Source organism: Capricornis sumatraensis, chromosome 15 (assembly GCF_032405125.1).
Source record: "Capricornis sumatraensis isolate serow.1 chromosome 15, serow.2, whole genome shotgun sequence".
Classification (NCBI taxonomy): domain Eukaryota; kingdom Metazoa; phylum Chordata; class Mammalia; order Artiodactyla; family Bovidae; genus Capricornis; species Capricornis sumatraensis.
The window spans coordinates 81,280,880-81,298,993 of NC_091083.1; the positions used below are offsets into that span (position 1 = coordinate 81,280,880).

Genomic DNA, 18,114 nt, shown 5'->3' on the forward strand with positions numbered 1-18,114 from the left:
CTAGCTTTGTGCTCTGCAGAGATGTGTGTACATGTCTTTAAAGTGTTAACATATTAAATACAAACATTAAAAACACAAGTTTTTTTTTTTTTTTTTTTTTTTTTAGTATTTATTTGCACTGGGTCTTACTCACAACACGCAGGATTGTCAATCTTCACGGCAGCACAAAACTTAGTTGCAGTGTGAGGGATCTGGTTCCCTGACCAGGGGTGGAACCTGGGCATTGAGAGCAGAGCATCTCAGCTACTGGACCACTGGGGAAGTCCCCAGACCATAGTTTTCTAAACTCTCATTTGGACATTTCTAATTTTAAAAAAAGACTGGCAATCTGAAGAACTGCCAGGGCCACCTGTGGGGAAGTTATTTACAGAATGGAAATATCACATGCAAAGCTGCTGAGGCCGGAGCGTGCCTGCTCTGGCCCACGGTGGCTGGAGCCACCTCGGGGAGTGGGCCCAAGGGGCCTGGGGCTCTCGCATCCTGGAGTACTCAGCTGCCCCCGGGCTTCTTAGTCACGGTGGTCAGCAGTCTCTGCTGCTGGGAATGTCTCCTCACTTCCCTCTCTCACCTGCCCATCCCTGTGACCTCAGCGTGGGGTCCCTTGGGGTCTCACTCCTCTGACTCAGCCGGGTCCCTCAAACTGGCAGATTCCTCCCTCACCTGTGGGCTCCATGGGCACAGGAGCTTGTTTGTGTCTGGCTGGTTTATTATAAAATCCTAACCCACTAAGCCAGGGACATTTCATTGCTTGCTCACTGTAACTTGAGCATGTTGGCATGTCACCTCTCTGAGCCTCGGTTTCTTTATCTGTAAAATGGGGTTGATAATCTTGACTGTTTTACAGAAGAGGATGAGATGGTTAGATAGCCTCACAGACTCAGTGGACAGGAATTCGAGCAAACTCCAGGAGATAGTGGAGGACAGAGGAGCCTGGTGGGCTACAGTCTATGGGGTCGCAAAGAATCAGACATGACTTAGTGACCTGAACAACAACAACCTCGCCTAGCACTCAGGGCTTGCTGGGGCGTCCAGATGGGCCAGTGTGGCAGCAGTGGCAAAGGGCGATGACAGGAGCATTTCCGAGGTGACGGATGAGCTGGGAACGGCTCTAGGAAGAGCCGACAAAGGGCATTCCGGGCAGAGAGAACAGCAAAGGCCAAGGCCTGCTGTGGGACAGAACCTTCGTGAAGAGGGAGCAGGAAGAGGCTGGAGCAGGTGAGCAGTGGGGAGAGAGGGGGAGATGAGCCCCAGGCGAGGTAGCATCTTGTGACAGCCTTTGACCTAAGGACGTGGTTGTTCTCACTTTCCCCTCCTTGGCAGTATCTCCCACACATCTTTGTCCAGAGATGCACAAAGTTCTTCAGGTGGGCGCAGGTGGGGAGAGAGGAGGCCCTGGGGCTTTTCCTGGAAACAGGTTCAGCCTTCTGCCCAGAAGTGGAGATAATGGCGCTATCAGCAGTCTGAGGGGCGAGGCTGCCAAAGCAAATTAGTGCTCCAGATACTCTGTGAGATAATGCGTGGCCACCCCCGTGGCAAATGCACGGAGATTAGCCGGGCAAGAAGCGCACTGCACTTTTGCGAGATCCCAGGGACCCATTTCGGGTCTGGAGCATCAGTGGACCTCCAGGTACGATGCTGGCCCAGCAGGTGTAGAGACGTCTACCTTCAGGGCCCCACCCAGTCCCCACACATCCGCCTGCCACCCTCAAGGCTTTGGACGACTGCCTTCTAACCACGGAAATCACCTCTTTCTGGTTGCCCAGGAACATCCCAGAACTTCCGCAGTCCTGGGCAAGCAGGGCTGGCTGGTCACCCTACTTACTATCCTCATTCACTAGATGAAGAAACCAGGTCTCAGCGGCAGACAGTTAAATTTTGCCTGGGTTTTGTGGTTGGATTTTTTTCATGAAAAAGTATTTTATTTGAAATGGTGACATGCATCTGAAATAGACATTGAGTCTACAGCCATACCACCCTGAATCTGCCTGATCTTGTCTGAAATAAAACATTCATACCGCTCAGAAATGGTTTGGAGGGATTGGTCCAGTGGTTAAGACTCCATGCTTCTAACACAGGGGGTCGCAGGTTCAATCCCTGATCAGGAAACTAAAAGTCCACATGTCTCATAGCATGGCCAAAAAATAAATAACAATAAGAATGATAATATAATTTTTAAAAAACCAAAACAGTTTGGAGAAAAAGAAGTCTCCTTCCTACCCCTGTCTGCTTTCCTCCTCAGAAGTAACCGGATTCTTGGGTCTAACTGTACAGTCTGGGCCTACATGTAGGTATTATTTATTAACTTCTGCACAACAGGCAGCCTATGAGATATTCTGATCACCTGAATGTTTTGTTTTCACTTAAAAGGTTATATCGGTTCATTCATTCATTCGGCTAATATTTATTGAGCACCTACTGTAAACCAGGCTTAGGTCACAGCAGTGAACCAAACAGATACTTCCTGCCTGGGCAGAGCTTCCTTTCTTCAAATTGATAAAATGTTTGTCTATAAAAGCTGTTCGTGGACCTCCCTGGGTGTCCAGTGGTTTCTTTTCTTTTCTTTTTTTTTTTAAAGCTATTTGTAGCACAAGGGCCATAGAGAAATAAACCACAGGTTGAATCTGGCCTGGGGGCTCTTGTTTGCCAACCTCTGATCTGAAGGACAATCAGCAAAACAAATAAAATACACACGGTGTCAGAGGTGTGCGGAGTACTGCGGTGGGTGGGTGGATAAGGAGTGTGAGACTGGCGGAGGGTAGAGGGGGTGGCACGGTGCCAGAGGAGACGGCCCTGAGGTGAGGTGAGCCGGGTGGCCGTCTCCGGGGGAGATACTCCACAGAAAGGGAGCATCGCGTGCCAAGTGGCTGAGGCTGGCGGGGTCCGCTGTGGCTCACCTGGAAGTGAGCTCAGAGGGACCACGAGGGGCCATGAGGGGCCCAGTTCCACAGAGCCTCATGGTATCATGAGCATTTTGGCTTTTTCTATGGGAGAGATGGGAGCCTGGGAGGCTCTATACACTCTTAGACAGGATTTGAGATTTTGCCAGCTGCAAAGTATTCCATTGATTGGACTGATGTATTTAACAGATCATCTGTGATGGACAACTTTTGCTACCCTATTAAAAATTAATGAGGTTAATACTTGCAAGTGATTTAAACATTTTTTAAGACACAGGAAAGGGCATGTAACAGATCATCTTCTCCCGCTCCTGCCTGGTTGCCACTCAGATCCCCTCCTCAGAGATAATCCCGGAGACCAGTTTCCAGTCCTCCTGCCAAAGGCTGTTTCTGTGTTTCTAAGAAATACTCACATATTTCTCCCTCTTTTATGCAAATGCCATCACATTGTACATGCTGTTCTGCACCTGGCTTTTTATCACTTCATGTCTTGATATGATTCCACTCCATTACATCTAGAGTTTTCTCCTTTCTGACAGATGGCTAATCTGTCTGCATTGTAATGTATTAACTGTTCCCCAAGAGTGTCAAATACCACTTGGGGATGCTAATGGGACACCTATGTGGGTGAAGCACAGAACTTGGCACACAGCACATGCTCAGCAAATGGGAACAAAAAATGCTCATCCATCTTGGAGTCCCCAGCTCTGGGCCACGCCCAACAGACTTGGACCCAGAAACTTCCCTTGAAACCCTTTCGCATTCTGAGATGGTGACTTTTGATTCTCAGAGGGACTTCTGAGTCAGGCCCAGGGCGGAATCACTGTGTCCAGGCAGGTGGGAGACACTCAAGAGGTTTTGTTTCTTGAAATCAAGGGTAAGGGTGGAGGTTGAGCCTTGATTCCTTCATTGAACTTTTCGTGGGTAATATCTTCTCGGCAGAGATGAACTCTCTGATTGATCCACTCAGTGGTTAATGATCTAATCAACAGGGTCAGCTAGCCTAATATACAAAGAGTTTTTATTGATTAAGAAGTTCATCAAATCAGTGACCAAACGACAGAGATGCAGTTCAGGACACTGAGAAAAGGAAAAGGACACAGGCTGTTAAAACTGCTCCACCCCAATCACGTAAATGCAAATTGTAACTAGGAGATCTCACTTTCCCTTATCAGATGGGGAAAGATTGAAAAAAAAAGCTGACAACACCCTGCCTCTACCAGGTTTTGAAAAGGGCCCCCAAATCCCTGCTGGTGGAAGTATAATTTAGTTTAACCTTGTTAGAGGACATTTGGACAAATGTATCAACAACTTTTTTTGCCGTGTCAAATGACTTGCAGGATCTGTTTCCTGACCAGGAATTGAACCCAGACCCTCAGGGCAATGAGAGCAAAGAGTCCTAACCACTGCCAAGGAATTCCCTCGATATTTTTTATGAGATATCTTTGCACTTCAGGTCAAAGATGTGTGTACAAGACATTCACTGAAATTGCCCCCTTGTTTGTAGTAGCAAAAAATTATATTCTAATCTAAATGCCTATCACAAGTCCCCTTGTAAGATAAATTGTGTGATTATGGTATAATCCATACAATGAAAGAGTCTGCAGCCCTACAAGGGGTTACCGGAGCTACGGGTAAAGATATGGAACAACTTTCAAGACACGCAGTATAGTTAGTTATTTGAGAGGTAAAAGCAAGTAGGCTAAAGTATAGGCTCCCCTTGGTGTTATATAAAAAGAGGTGTACATATTAACATCCACAAATATATATATCTCCTTGTCTCTATACAGACTATCTCTGGAAGGTCATACAAGACGCTGGTAAAAATAATTGCCTTTGCTGAGGGAAATGGATTCTTCAGGCAAGAATACTAGTGTGGGTTGCCAGAGGATCTTCCTGATGGAATCCGTGTCTCCTGCATTGGCAGAAGAGGTTTGTTGTTTTTTTTTTCCCCCTCTTAAAAACCACAAGCACCACTTGGGAAGCCCCAGCTAAAGGCAGGGCATGGAAGCCACAAGCCGACGAGGATGGGATTCGAACCCACGCGTGCAGAGCACAATGGATTAGCAGTCCATCGCCTTAACCACTCGGCCACCTCGTCCTGGCTCTGAGAGGTGTTCCCAAACTGCTCTTCAAGGCAGCTGGAACAGTTTTCATCCCCATCCACGGCACGCGCGTCCAGCCCCACATGGCAGCCAGCAGAGGGCGCCGCAGGGCCGCGGCCCCGGGCGCAGGGCGCGGGGAGGGGCGGGGGGGCAGAGCCGGTCCATTTCCGGGAGGACCTGACGCCGCAGCATCTTAAGTGTCGTCCGGGACCGCATCCCCGGGAGCTGACCTGGAGCCCCTGGGCCTCGCCTCGCCCAAAGCTCCCTCCCACGTCGCCGTCTCTGGGAGGGAGGGGTGTGTGGGCGAACCGGCAGGATAAAGCGCCCGGACAGTTCAGTCGGAAGGGAAGGGACTGCCAGACGGAGAAAGGCCCCGCCACCGGCACCTTACACCTCCTCCAGGGCGCGGGTGTCCGTCCGCAGCGAAAGAGAGAGCAGGAGGCCCAGGCAACGGCATTCGAGGACCAGCCGCCTCCGGCCACTACCCATCCGGCATCGCAGGGAGACAGGACGCTGACCTTGCACAGATGAGGAAACTGAGGCTCAGAGAGGCTCAGTGACTTGCACAGGGTGACTAGGAGAAGGTCCAGCCAGTAATCACTCACCAAACACTTGTTTGAGACCCTACTAAGTGCTTTGAAGAAAATTGAATGGGGTAAATGGAATAAAAGGGCTTCGCCGGTGACTCTGTGGTCAAGAATCCGCCTGCCAGTGCAGGAGACACAGGCTCCATCCCTGGGTGGGGAAGATCCCCTGGAGGAGGAAACGGCAACCCACTCTACCTGGGAAATCCCATGGACAGAGGAGCCTGGCGGACTACTCCACGGGGTCGCAGAGAATCCGACATGACTGAACATGCAGGCAATGGAATAAAAAAGATATGTTGTAAGGCAGGATCCTACTTTGGCTAGGATCTTCAGAGATGCTTCCCTTCAGGTGACTTAAAATATGTGTTAAATATATCATTCTTAGCAAGAGTGTCTAAATTGCCCATTGTACAGTTTCAAGACTAATAATAACATCTTTCTGTGCTTAAAATAGGACATTATCTGGGATGGATTTGGAGATTGATTTTGACATCCATATGTATAAAATAGATAACCAATAATGAGAACCAAGGAACTCTATTCAATGCTCTGTGGTGACCTCAGTGGGAAGGAAATCCAAGAAAGAGGGATATCTGTGTTTCTGGCTGATTACTTTGCTGTTACATGGTAAAGCAACTCCAATTAAAAAAATGTTTTAAGCCCCTCAAAAAAAAAAAAATCCCGAAACATTATCAAAACCTCTCTAGAAGCACCTCCGCCCCCAACTAACCACCCTCCAGAATTTTGCAGTAAATATTTCCTTGCTTTTCTTTATAGTTTTACCACCTCCATATACATTCCTAGACAATAAAGGGTTTCATTTACCTGCTTTTGACCTGTGTGAATCCAACTAACTGTATTTGAGTTGGTTCTTTTTGCTTAACACCATGTTTTTAGATTTATCCCAGTTGTTGCATGGAGTTTTAGTTTGTTTTTCTCACTGTATAGTATCCTATTATAGGATTGTAATTTATTAATTACAGTTTATTAATCCTTTCTACTGTTGATAAACATTTGGGTTGTTTCCAGTTTGTTTGTTTGTTTTTTTCCTATCATGAATGAGGGTGCAAGAAATATTCTCATTTCTTCTGGGTTTAGAGCTGGGCAGCAGTTCTCAACCTTGGCTGCTCACTAGAATCACCTGAGGAGTTTTCAAAAATGCTACTACCAAAGGGTCCCACCCAGAGTAATTGAATCAGAAGGGCTGCAAGGATGGGGCCCAGGCTTTCATGTTCCCTGAGGGTATCTGCCGCCAGGGCTAAGAACCGCTGGGACGCAGCAGGCCTGGGAGTAGAATGCTAGGAGAATCACCTGTTCTTCGCTGATGCTAAACTTTTCCAAAGTGGCTCATACCCAGGACACTCTCCCCGGCATGGAACCAAAGTCCTCCTGCCCTCACATCCTCAACACTTGCTATGACCAAATTTTAACTTTTTATCTTTCTGATGGGCGTGAAATAGTATCTCATTGTGGTTTTAATTTGCATTTCTCTCCTTACTAATGAGGCTGAACAGTTGCGAAGTTCCTGCTGAAACACAGACAGAAAGACTCTCTGGTAAAGATCCTGCGGAAGAGAGATTTCAGGGGGTCAGGGAAGATGAACGGCAGGTGCCAAGGGCTGGGATGTGGAGGAACAGAAAGAAGGCGGTGGATCTTTGTGCAGGGGGAGGGGCAGAGCGGCTCAAGATAAGTGCAGCAGAGGTCAGGTCAGCAGGTGGAGGGCGGTGGTGAAGAATTCGGCTTCTGCTCTGCGTGAGATAGGGACACAGGAGGTTTGAAGCAGAGGGACACGGCGTTACCCCTCCCTCTGGATGTAGGTGGAAAATCACGATGGGAAGTAAACAGACGTACAGGAGGCCGTATTCTTCGTAGTGACTGTGTGTGGCCTGTCTCCCCCGCCTCCCCCTCTCCCCAGCTAGAACAGGGAAAGGTTGATTGTTTTGTTCACAGCACCTAAGGATCCAGACAATTGTCCCTGCTCTCATGCAGGGTGGTGAGTGGAGGGACTTAACAGGCTTCCACAGGTGGAAACAAGTTGAAGAGACCTTCGGATTTAGGCCTGTGCCCCATCCCCAGTCCAGGACAGGAGTGGCTCTCACAGTCAGTGGGCTCAGAGGAGAGCTGGGGGTGAAGTCAGTCCCTCCCCTGGGCCCAGCCCACAGCTGAATCAGTCAGTGAACCCCCGGTGGAGCCTAGCCTCAGGTCCTTTAGACACAGTTTCAATGACCCCAGACGAGTGAGGCAACTACCTGAGCTCCGCCCTTCCCCACTTCTTTCTCCCACCTGCCCAGAGTAATCTTTCTCAACCAAACTCCAAACAGGTCCCTCCTCGGCTCTCCAGGGCCCCTGGAGCAAAGTCCAGACTCCTCCAGGCCCTGACCCTACCGCCCTGCCCACCCCACCCCCATCCTGAGAGAGGCTCTCAATGACTCTGAGATGGTTACTGCCTCTAACCTCAGGCCTTTCCCCTCGGCATTTTCTTCACTTCCTCTGGGAAGTTGCCCCGACCCTTGGTCAAGTGACCCGCCTCTTGACTGTCACAGTGCCCTGTGGTCCCACCCCACACCCCCCCAAACCCATCCAAATACACTTCCCTCTGCATTGGAATTGCCTGTTGACTTCGCCTGTCTCCCCCACGTGACTGGGAGAGCGACCCTTCAGCAGAGACCCCAAATGTTTTGTTCAGGGTTGTATCCCCCCCAGCGCCGGGAGGGGTGCCTGGTTCGTTAGTGGGCACACAGTCAGTATGTGCGTTTTTCTAGCTGATGCCCATTTGCTTTGCAAAAAAAAAAAGGGCCGTGGCATTGCACACTGTCAGCAGCCACGTGGAGGGATCCATTGCTTCTCTCCGCCCCCGAACTGTGTGCTGCCCCTGGTCAATCCCACGCTCTCTGCGGGGCACTCTACGGGCGAAGGCACCCCCCGCCCCGTTCCGACACTCGAGGAGGTGGCGGTCTCCGAAAGTCAGGTGCCCAGAGCCGCGGCGCGTGGCGCCAGGGGGCGCCAGAGGCGGAAGAGCCTGCCGCGCCGAGCCGGCCCGGGCGCCCGTGTCCTGAAGAGGGGTCCCGCCTCGTCCAGGGGTTCCCAGCGCCCCGCCCCCGGCAGCCCGCCGCCCGGCGCCCATGCACGCGCCCGAGGCCCGGCGTCCGCGCGGCCCCGCCCGGCTTCCAGCGCCACGCGGCGCGAGCCCCGCCAGCCCCCAGCGCACCTGCTCGGGGCGGGGCCGCTGGCGAAGGCGCGTCTCGATTGGCGCGGAGGTGACAAAGGGGCGTGACTGGGACGGGCCACGCCCACCCGCGACTGGCGTACTTAAGGGAATCGGCGGCCCGTCTCCACTCACAGCGCAGCTGCACGGCGTCGTGGGTGGAGAGCTTTGCGATCCCGGCGCGACCCGGCGAGAGCCCCCCCCCCCCACCCGCTGCTTCGGCCACCATGCCGCGCTCTTTCCTCGTCAGGAAGTCTGCGGGCTCCCGCCGGAGACCCAATTACAGTGAGCTGCACGACTCTTCTCCAGGTGAGGGGACCGGACCCCTGGGGAGTTCGGGGGAGGCAAGCGAAGGCTGCATGGGGAGAGCATTGGAGGAGCAGGGGGCTTGGGGACGAAGTCGAGGGGCGAGAGTCGAGTCAAAGAATAGAGCCTGGGTGCGGATAAGCTCGGGTCAGGTGGGTCCGGGAGATGTGGAGAGGGTTTTTGGAGGGCGGTGGTCTTGGGCTGAGGAAACGGAAACTTAGCAGCCGCAGAGAAGAGGGGCGCCCCTGCTAAAAGTGAGAAGAGGAGGCTTCTATCTGGACAGACGCCGGGCCGAGGGCTCCGAAAGAGTCCAGGGGATTTGGGGGAGGGTGTGGGAGAAGAAATGTGTATGGAAGGGGGCCTGGGACAGGGGTGTGGTGCCTTGGCAGCTGAGGAGACGAGGGGCCAGGATGCTGGGGTCTGGCCTCAAGCTGGGTACTTGGGTACCTCAGAAGGATGGAGATGTGGAAATGACCCCGTTGAGTCGGAGCTAGGGAAGGGGGATTCTTCCCGGAAGAGGGAGAACCAGGTGACCTGGGTGAAGAGGGGCTCAGACTGCCGGTCCTAGTAGTGCATCTGGTATTCATCTGATAAGCCCTGAGTGCTAGCCCCGTTCAGCTCCTGGCCCACATCAGGCTGATGTCTGCTGGCTGACTGAGCTCACGCCTGACCTTGCCCTCTTCTCTGTCCCCTGCTCAGAGCTCACTTTCCAGCAGCCCTACGACCAGGCCCACCTGCTGGCAGCCATCCCGCCGCCCGAGGTCCTCAATCCCACCGCCTCCTTGCCGACACTCATCTGGGACTCTCTCTTGGCGCCCCAAGCCCAGCCCATCAGCTGGGCTTCTCTCCTGCCCCAGGAGATCCCCAAGGCTGGCGAGCTGACCTCCCTGTCCGACGAGGACAGCGGGAAAGGCTCCCAGCCCCCCAGCCCACCCTCGCCGGCCCCTTCGTCCTTCTCGTCCACTTCAGCCTCCTCCTTGGAGGCTGAGGGCTATGCTGCCTTCCCAGGCTTGGGCCAGTTGCCCAAGCAGCTGACCGGGCTCTCCGTGGCCAAGGACCCCCAGTCTCGCAAGGCCTTCAACTGCAAATACTGCAACAAGGAGTACGTCAGCCTGGGTGCCCTCAAGATGCACATCCGGAGCCACACGCTGCCCTGCGTCTGTAGCACCTGCGGGAAGGCCTTCTCCAGGCCCTGGCTGCTGCAGGGCCACGTCCGGACCCACACCGGTGAGTCCCACCCCACTCCCAGCCCCCATTCTCTCTGCCTTCGCTGCCAGCGCTTGTAAGATGGGCTTTGCTGTTACTTTCAGATTGTGGGAACCGAGGCCCCCGCCGTCTCCTGACACCTAGCTTGAGAGTTCGGGGAGGCCTGGCTCTGAAGTTTGGCAGAAACATGCCATCATTCATCAACTAAGCACTCGGGCTGAGTAGATAACTTTTACATGTCCCTCAGCAGGCTCAGTTCCTCTCAGCCAAATGGGTTGGAGCTGGATATGGGAAAGGTATAAACAACACCTTGCTGTTGGGGCCAGGTGTGAAGGGGCCCACCCTGCTCCACCCTCCCCTAGCCCACCCCCACTCCCGCCCTAGCCAGACAGGATGTTGTCAGCCTGCCCACCTGCCTCTGCTCTGGATCCTGCTTTGGGATCCTCCCCAGACTTTGGGCTGGCGTTTCACCTCCCTTAGCCTCTGCATCCTCATCTGTGAAATGAGCGTAAAAACACCTTGTGAGGTTTTTGTGCCGGTTCAATGAGACACCTGGGACAGAAAGAACCTGGGAAAATGCTTGAGACACGACCAGCAGGCACAAAAATCGTCATTGGTATTTGTTCTGCTCTCAAGCCGTGTGTCTTTGAGTACGGGATTTAACTCTGTGAGCCTCTCTGATTGTAACTTAATCATACCGAGTGGGTTACGGTGGTGTTGTAGAGGGCGCGGTCTAGAGTCAGCGGCTGCTTCGTCACTCGATGATGACTTGTTATAGTATCAAGATGGTTCTCAGACCTGCTTTCCCCACCCCCACTCACTGCTGAACAGATAAACTTAATCCCATCATGCAGGCCCAGGAACTCCTTTGCTGGCAGAAAACACAATTAGGTCTTGGCATTTCAAAAACTGTAATGCTAAATGTGTAGAAACTTGTGAGATGGAACCCGTCCTAGCCTTTAGCTTTCCGGAAGTGCAGAAAAGGTAACCACTCCACCTTTTCAGAGAGTGAATGGGGGAGGCCTCTCTGCTTGGGGCTGCTCTTCAGAGAGAGGATTCAAGGGTCATGACTGTTGGTTTTGGGGGTCAGCTTGGCCAGGTTGGAGACTCAGTTCTGGCATTTCCTGGCCCAGGGGCTGACCTCTGAGCTGTGAGGGTCAGTGAGGTGGTGTGTGAAGCCTGGCATTTTGCAGGCATTATTGATGTCATTCCTCCTGGGATGGGGGGGAGGGAGGGGGCACGGGTGGAGGCAGGCAACCTCCAGAGCTTGCAGCCCGTGTCTACAATTTCTTCCTTGGTACACAAAAGCCCTGATTTTAACATGTAAAGGTCCAATTGCCTGGCCTGTGTGGCTGCCCAGCGACGGGGGTCTCTATTTGGGGACAGCGGAAGCCCTGCTATGCTCCCCTCAGCGCCCCCCAGCTTCTCTCCCCACCCGTTCGGACATTATTTTCATGTAAAGGCACGGCCCAGACACACAAAGCCTGTTGAAATGCACCAGCGCCATCCTCCTCGCCTCCCATTGTGCGTCTTAATGGTGCGCCCGGGAGGCGGGGGCTGGGGGCTGGAGCAGGTGCGCGGGGCAGCGGTGCCCAGCACCTGTTCCGGGCCGCAGCTGCCGGCCTGCAGCGTGTCAGGCCCCTTTAATCCAGGGAGTATCACATGTACACTGCCCCCCTTGGCGGCCTTTGTCCCCGCCGGCCTGGTGCCCATTTCACACTCCAGGAGCACCAGAGAGATGTGGCCGGGCCAGGGTGGGGGAGTGGGTCTGTGCAGGGTGGAGGCCTGCCGGGCCTCCTGCTTCTGCACACAGACCTCCACCCATCCCATCCCATCCCATCCAGCCGGCCCCTTTGTCCAGGTTTGTGTCTAATCACACGTAACATAAAGATAACGTTCGCTGAGCGCCGTAGGCGGGAAGGCACGCGCTCCAGACCTCTCTCGTCACCTGTGTCGCAGCAGTCAGTCCAGCAGCCGCCCTGAGAGCGGGGCTGTCCTCACCCCGTCTCAGCGGTGAGCAAACGGAGGCGCAGAGAAGGCCACCACTTGCCCAAGTCCCAGCTTTACAGGCCGGAGTCAGGGCTCCTGCGCCTCACCTGAGGGGGGCGAGGGGAAGCAGGGAACCCAGGCACCGCATCCGCTTTTCCCGGTCTGCAGAGCCCAGGGCCTAAGTTTTCAGAGCATGGTGTGAATGAGGAACAACTTGCAGGACGCAGTCATCAGAGCCTTCGGGCCTTCTGTGCAGAGGCACTCCAGTCATGGCAGAGCAGGTCACACAGGCGTCCCTTCCCCAGTCCTCTGGCCCCGGCCCCGTCCTGCTGGTGCCTCGGTTCCTGGCCCCAGGAGACTGAGCCCGTGACCGAGGCTCCCCTGTGGGCTGCAGGCACCTGGCTTCTGGACCCCACCCACCCAGCACTGCGCAGTGCCCCCAGGCACCCAGGAGGGCTGCTGGCGTTCATTTATTTCCAGCACCAGGATTTAACTAGGCGGCCTTGGCCTAGGGACACGGGAGAATGGGAGGAGAAGAGAATGTCTTTTCTGGGAAAAGAATATTCAGTATTATAGAACAGTGCCTGGGTGGAGTTAGAGGCTTGATTAGTATTTATTTAATGAGTTACTCTTCTGGCTTTATTTGGGAAACGCAGCCCCAAGGAAAAGCAAAGCAGCATTTGCTGGAAGGTTTCTGGAATGTGAGTTACAGTCTCTTGATTGGAGCAGGAATTATGAAAAGCTGGTGAATGGTGTTGTCTGGTGGTGACTGAGCAGTCAGGCTCTTCTGAGACCTTTTCTTTATTATTAAAAAAAGATTTGTTGTCCAAGTACTTAAAGCTCCTACTGTGTATCCAGCCCTGAGTGCAAGGCTCTTCCCAATACAGCCTGGGCGCCCAGGTGGCATGAGGGCTTCAGGTGGGATTCTTTTTTAAAAAGTCACAAGGTGAAAAGGTTTCTGTAGCCTCTTGGGGGTTCTAGGCCTTGGGTTGGAAGCTTGGAATGGATTCGGGTTGGGGAGGTTCCTGCCTTTGTGGGACTCTCTGATGGGGGGACAGACAGACACTTTCTTGAGTGTGATCCCAGTGATGGGGAAGCAGTGAAAAGGAGTGACCTGGGGAGGAGGGGAGGGGGGGCTTTTAGGGTGACTCTTAAGCTAAGCTTTGTCCCCGCAGGAAAGCAATACAGGGATGATAATAAGAAACACCCATTTCAGCCTCCTTAACTAAGAGGCAGTCTCTGTAGTGGTTAAAACCACGGGCGCTGGAGTTGGGCTGCTTGGTTCTTGCTGAGACCCTGTATATTCCCTGTGCCTCAGTTTCTCCATCCCTAAACTCAGGGCGAAGGTGGGGTTCAATGAGATAGTGGGAAGTGCTTCCACCGTCCCTGGCACAAAGCGTTCAGCAAACACGCGGCCGTCACTGCCGCGTCATTGTTGAGCACTTCTGCCGGCAGGGCAGGAAAAGTATTTGATTCAGCCTTCTCTCAATTACCAACCCCTGTGCGTGGGGGCTGAACGGCTCCATTTTACAGATGAGCAAATGGAGGCTCAGAGAAGCCACACGGTGGGAAGCGGTAGCGCTCCCTGCCGAATCCAGGCCCCTGGTTTCTCTGGGTCACAGGAGCCCTTCAAGGTTGGGGTGAGCCGGGTGGCAGAGGCTGGGAGTGGCTGGGGATGTCAGCAGACGTCAGCTGTTCTCCTGAGTGACTGCACCTCCACCAACCCCTCTGTCATCTCTCCCCAGGCGAGAAGCCCTTCTCCTGCCCCCACTGCAGCCGTGCCTTTGCCGACCGCTCCAACCTTCGGGCCCACCTCCAGACCCACTCGGATGTCAAGAAATACCAGTGCAAGACATGCTCCAGAACCTTCTCCCGAATGTCCCTGCTCCACAAGCACCAAGAGTCGGGCTGCTCAGGGGGGCCGCGCTGACTCTCAAGGCTCCTTCTGCCCCTCTGGGCCCTCCCTGCAGCCCGGGGTGGCCTCCCCCCACTCCAGAAGGAAGTACCCTGCCTCCTGGTCACTGCCACAGCATCCCCTCCTGAGCTCCACAGTCCGGGTGGACCCTGGGGACCATTTCCTGGTCTTCTGGATGCCCTGCCAGGCTCGGGGTGGGGGGGGCGGGGGCGCTTCCTGTTGGGGGGGTGGCTTGCCGCAGGGACCCTCCTGGCAGCCACTGCTCCCAGCATCCATGGAGCTGGCCTTTCTGCGCGGCTCTCTGACTCCAGAGCTGTTCGGGTGCAGCTGCGAGGAGGTCGGGGACAAGAGCCGGCAGACTGAGAAGTTCCTGCCCCGCTCAGGGGCCCCCGGCCTGCCCCCCAGGGAACCCCAGTCCGCCCCTCCAGGAGGTGCGCCTCACTATGCAAGTGGCCACCCCCAGGTGCCCCGCGGCAGTGCCCCCTGATGCCAGGACTGCGTCTGGACCCCAGGATGCCCCCGGGCCCAGGCAGCTATTTCAGCCTCCTGTGTGTCATGGTAGCACCTGTTTCACGGGCAATTTAACGATGTCTCCAAAGGGACAGTGAATAATTGCCTTCCCTTGTCGGGGGCCCAAGTGGGGCACTCCGGCCCCACCACTGTGTCTCCCAGAACTATTTTCGGGGCCCAACAGGTGGGCCCGGGAGGAAGATGTTTACAATTTTTTTAAGGTACACTGGTATTTATATCGCAAGCGACATTTTGTACTAAGGAAACGTTTTGTATAGTTATATGTACGGTTTATTGATATTCAATAAAGTGGTTAATTTATATATAAAAAGTCTACCTGGTTTTATCACCACAGGGGTATTTTCAATGGCCTTCAGGGAGGAAGGACGGGGCAGGGATGCAGGGAGCTCAAGTGCTCCCAATGGCCCACAGTCTTCGCTTTGGCCCTCTGGGTTTGCCGGGGGACCTTGTTTGTGCAGGTGGGTTTTCCTCGGAGCGTGGACGTCCTGTCCGATGCGGAGGTCGGGAAACACCTGCGGGCCGGTGGGCGGTAGAGCTGTGCACACAGGTTCCTTATCCTCTCTGTGGCCCTCCTGTTCTCAAGCCGACCAGGCTCACGGGGAAGGAAGCTGGCTCCCAGGTCTTATCAAGCAGGCCTGCTGTGGGGCCTTCCCCAGCCCGGCAGGTCTTCTGGAGAGGGCGCGGCTGCTGCTCCAGATGAGAGTGGAATGCAGTGAGCCAGGAGGGACAGAGGATGTCCTTCCTGTTTCCAAGGGCTCCGGGCCCCGCTCCGGCCTCCCTGGCAGGCCCACACCTCCGTCTGACTGCTGGGTACCAAATGGCCTTTGATGCGAGGAAATTGGCTGGCTGGAGCCGGGAGGGTGAGAAGCCGGGCCAAAGGGTAGGGGTCATTCTACTTCCTGCTCGAGGACAGGACGGGAAGGGGGTCAGCACTGCGTCCCGGGACTGAGATAATTCACTCCCCACTGGCTGGCATGGTGACCTCACCTCTGGGGCCCTCCTGGGGCCGGGAGAAAATGAGTGTCCTTTTTGAGCACAAAAGGTGCTGAAGGTGCCAGTTTCCTGTGGGGAGCTGAGCGGGGCGGGCGTCACAGGCGCCCCGGAGCCCCAGAGCCAGGCCGGGGGTGGGGGAGCTTCGTGTTCCAAAGGAGAGATGATTCTTTCTTCTAAACAGGAAATGGTGACCCGCAGGCCGGGAGCAGCCCTTAATGACTTGCAGCTTTCCTCCCAAAAGAAAAAAAAGTTCTCTAACAATCGCCAAATTGTAGCTGGCCTCCCTGAAGGGAAGTCAGGGAGTTGGGGGTGGGTGAGGGGTGGGCATCAGTGTGCTGAGGGCCTACTGTGTCCCAGGTCCCTGGGGGGCATCCACCTACCCACAGTAGGTGCTGACACGTGGGGGATGAAGAATCGTTCTCACACACTCCCCGAGGGGTGGGCCTCACGGGAACCCCCAGCCGGCATTCAACCAGGGTGTACCAGACTCCCCTTATCCCAGGAGTCAAGAACCAGGCTCACACCCTCTTGGCTCGCAGGCCCTGCAGCAAAGCTCTCCCCATCTCAGACCCCTGGACACTCTAGTTTCTGCCTCTGAAATAGGGTGATGATAGTGCCTTCCTCCCCCAAGAGAAAAGGACGTCCATGCAGTTGGTTTGGGTGAGACCCGCGTGTTCGAGGCCCCAGGGTTACAGCCCTGAACAGATAGACAGTCCTTGGGCTCAGGGAACTCATGTTTTAGTGGGGGAGACAGAAAACAAACAAGTGACTAAATAAACAAGCTGCTTTCCTACAGTGACAGGCCAAGATGGAATTAAAGAGAGCATGTGCTTCGGAGCGATGGGGTGGGGCGCCCTCTGATAAGGCTCAGAGAGCCGGAGCCCAGAGCCCGTTCCAGTGGAGCTGGAGGAGGCGAGGGCTCCAGCCTCGGGAGCCAGCAGCAAGTGCAGAGGCTCTGAGGCTGGAATGAGCTTGTCCTCCTGCCGAGAGGGGCTGGGGGGACCCTGTGGGGTTGATAAGACGATCCATGTCCTGCAGCGCTTGTGTGGGTGGCAAGGAGGAATCAGACTCTGGTTGAGCCCCAGGGCAGGCACAGAGCCTTTTAAGCGGACGAGCCATGAGGCCTGCTTTTCTTTGACTCTGATTCCTCCCATCCTGGTGGAGAATGGAGTTAGCCAAGTCAGAAGAGGAAAAGAAACAAGAGCTGGGAGCCAGGGAAAGGCCCAAGGCAAGAGGGATGATGCTGAGCCGGCCCAGAGGGGTGGAGGCCTCGGGGAAGGTTGGGTCGAAGAATGTGTGACGGCTGAGCCTCTAGGCCTGTGCCAGGCATACCTGAGTGCTGGTGGGTGCGAGTTCCTAGGGGTTCTTTTTTAAGATGTTGCACTGGGTGGCGGGAGTGGGGATCAAACGGTTGACGGTTCTTCTGTCCTGATGTGGACCCGCCCCACTCAACCACATTTAGCTAAGGGAAAAAAATGACATGCAGAGCATGCTCCTTTTTGTGGGAAGAAGGGTGGGATTGAGCATGGTCTTCATTCTTGTTTGCATTTGCCTACAGAAACTCTGGGAGGATTTATAATAAAGCAATCAAAGCCTAGGTCTCTAGGGGGGTGTAGGGGTGAAATGGGGTGGATAGAGACTATTAGGAGAGAGAAGGGAGACAGGTGTTTTAGATTTCTTTAAAACTTTTTATTTTGAAATAATTTCAACCTGACAGAAAAGTTGCAAGGAAAGTACAATAAACTGGAATCTTTCCATCAGATTCTTCAGAATAACATCTTATCAAGTTTGCATTTTCCCTCTCTGTCTACACAGGTACACATTCCCACTTTTTTTTTTTTTTAACCATTTGAGAGGAAGCAGTAGAAACGATGCCGTTTTGCCACTATGTAAGTGGATATTTCTTAAGGACAGGAACATTCTTTCCTATGACCACAGTTTAATGATCAAAATTGGGAAACTCAGCATTGGTGCAACGCTATTATTCAATCCACAGTCACAATCAAGCTTCCCCAACTGTCCTAGTGATGTTCTCCGCAGCACTTTCCTGGGTGGGGGTGGGGAGCGATCCAGATCACGCGTTAAGTTTCCTTGTCTTGTCTGTTCAGTCTCTTTCTTCTGGAACAACTCCTTCCTTGGTCTTTTGTGACTGGCATTTTTGAAGAGTTCAAGCCAGGTCTTTTCATGGAATGTCCCCCAGTTTGGACTTTTCTGATGCTTCCCCGTGGTTAAAATCTGGGCTGTGCGCTGTGGGCAGAACCACAGTGGTCGGGCCATGCCCTTCCCAGGGCAAGTTATCACGCGGCACGTGACGTCAGCCTGTCCCATTCCTGGTGACGTCACCTTAGACCACTTGGTTAAGGTGGATAAAGTTCCTCTT

General features: G+C 54.0%; 1 protein-coding gene and 1 non-coding gene across 2 annotated transcripts; one reads left to right on the forward strand and one right to left on the reverse strand.

The window, feature by feature from the left end:
• Nucleotides 1-4,916: 4,916 nt before the first annotated feature.
• TRNAS-GCU (transfer RNA serine (anticodon GCU)) lies at nucleotides 4,917-4,998 on the reverse strand. The gene has a single exon. It is a non-coding gene; the product is annotated as a tRNA-Ser (tRNA).
• A 4,023-nt stretch (nucleotides 4,999-9,021) lies between these two features.
• SNAI1 (snail family transcriptional repressor 1) lies at nucleotides 9,022-14,739 on the forward strand. The gene is made up of 3 exons (XM_068987770.1): nucleotides 9,022-9,103; nucleotides 9,800-10,327; nucleotides 14,041-14,739. The coding sequence occupies exons 1-3, from the start codon at nucleotides 9,022-9,024 to the stop codon at nucleotides 14,223-14,225; spliced, it is 795 nt and encodes a 264-aa protein (XP_068843871.1). The 3' UTR covers nucleotides 14,226-14,739.
• Nucleotides 14,740-18,114: the final 3,375 nt, after the last annotated feature.

What these genes read in the sequence shown, in the direction of transcription:
- SNAI1 (XM_068987770.1), top strand. Translation starts at nt 9,022, where the DNA reads ATGCCGCGCTCTTTCCTCGTCAGGAAGTCTGCGGGCTCCCGCCGGAGA. An exon ending in GCTGCACGACTCTTCTCCAG is followed by an intron (nt 9,104 to 9,799) that starts GTGAGGGGACCG and finishes TCCCCTGCTCAG; the next exon opens with AGCTCACTTTCCAGCAGCCC. An exon ending in CCACGTCCGGACCCACACCG is followed by an intron (nt 10,328 to 14,040) that starts GTGAGTCCCACC and finishes ATCTCTCCCCAG; the next exon opens with GCGAGAAGCCCTTCTCCTGC.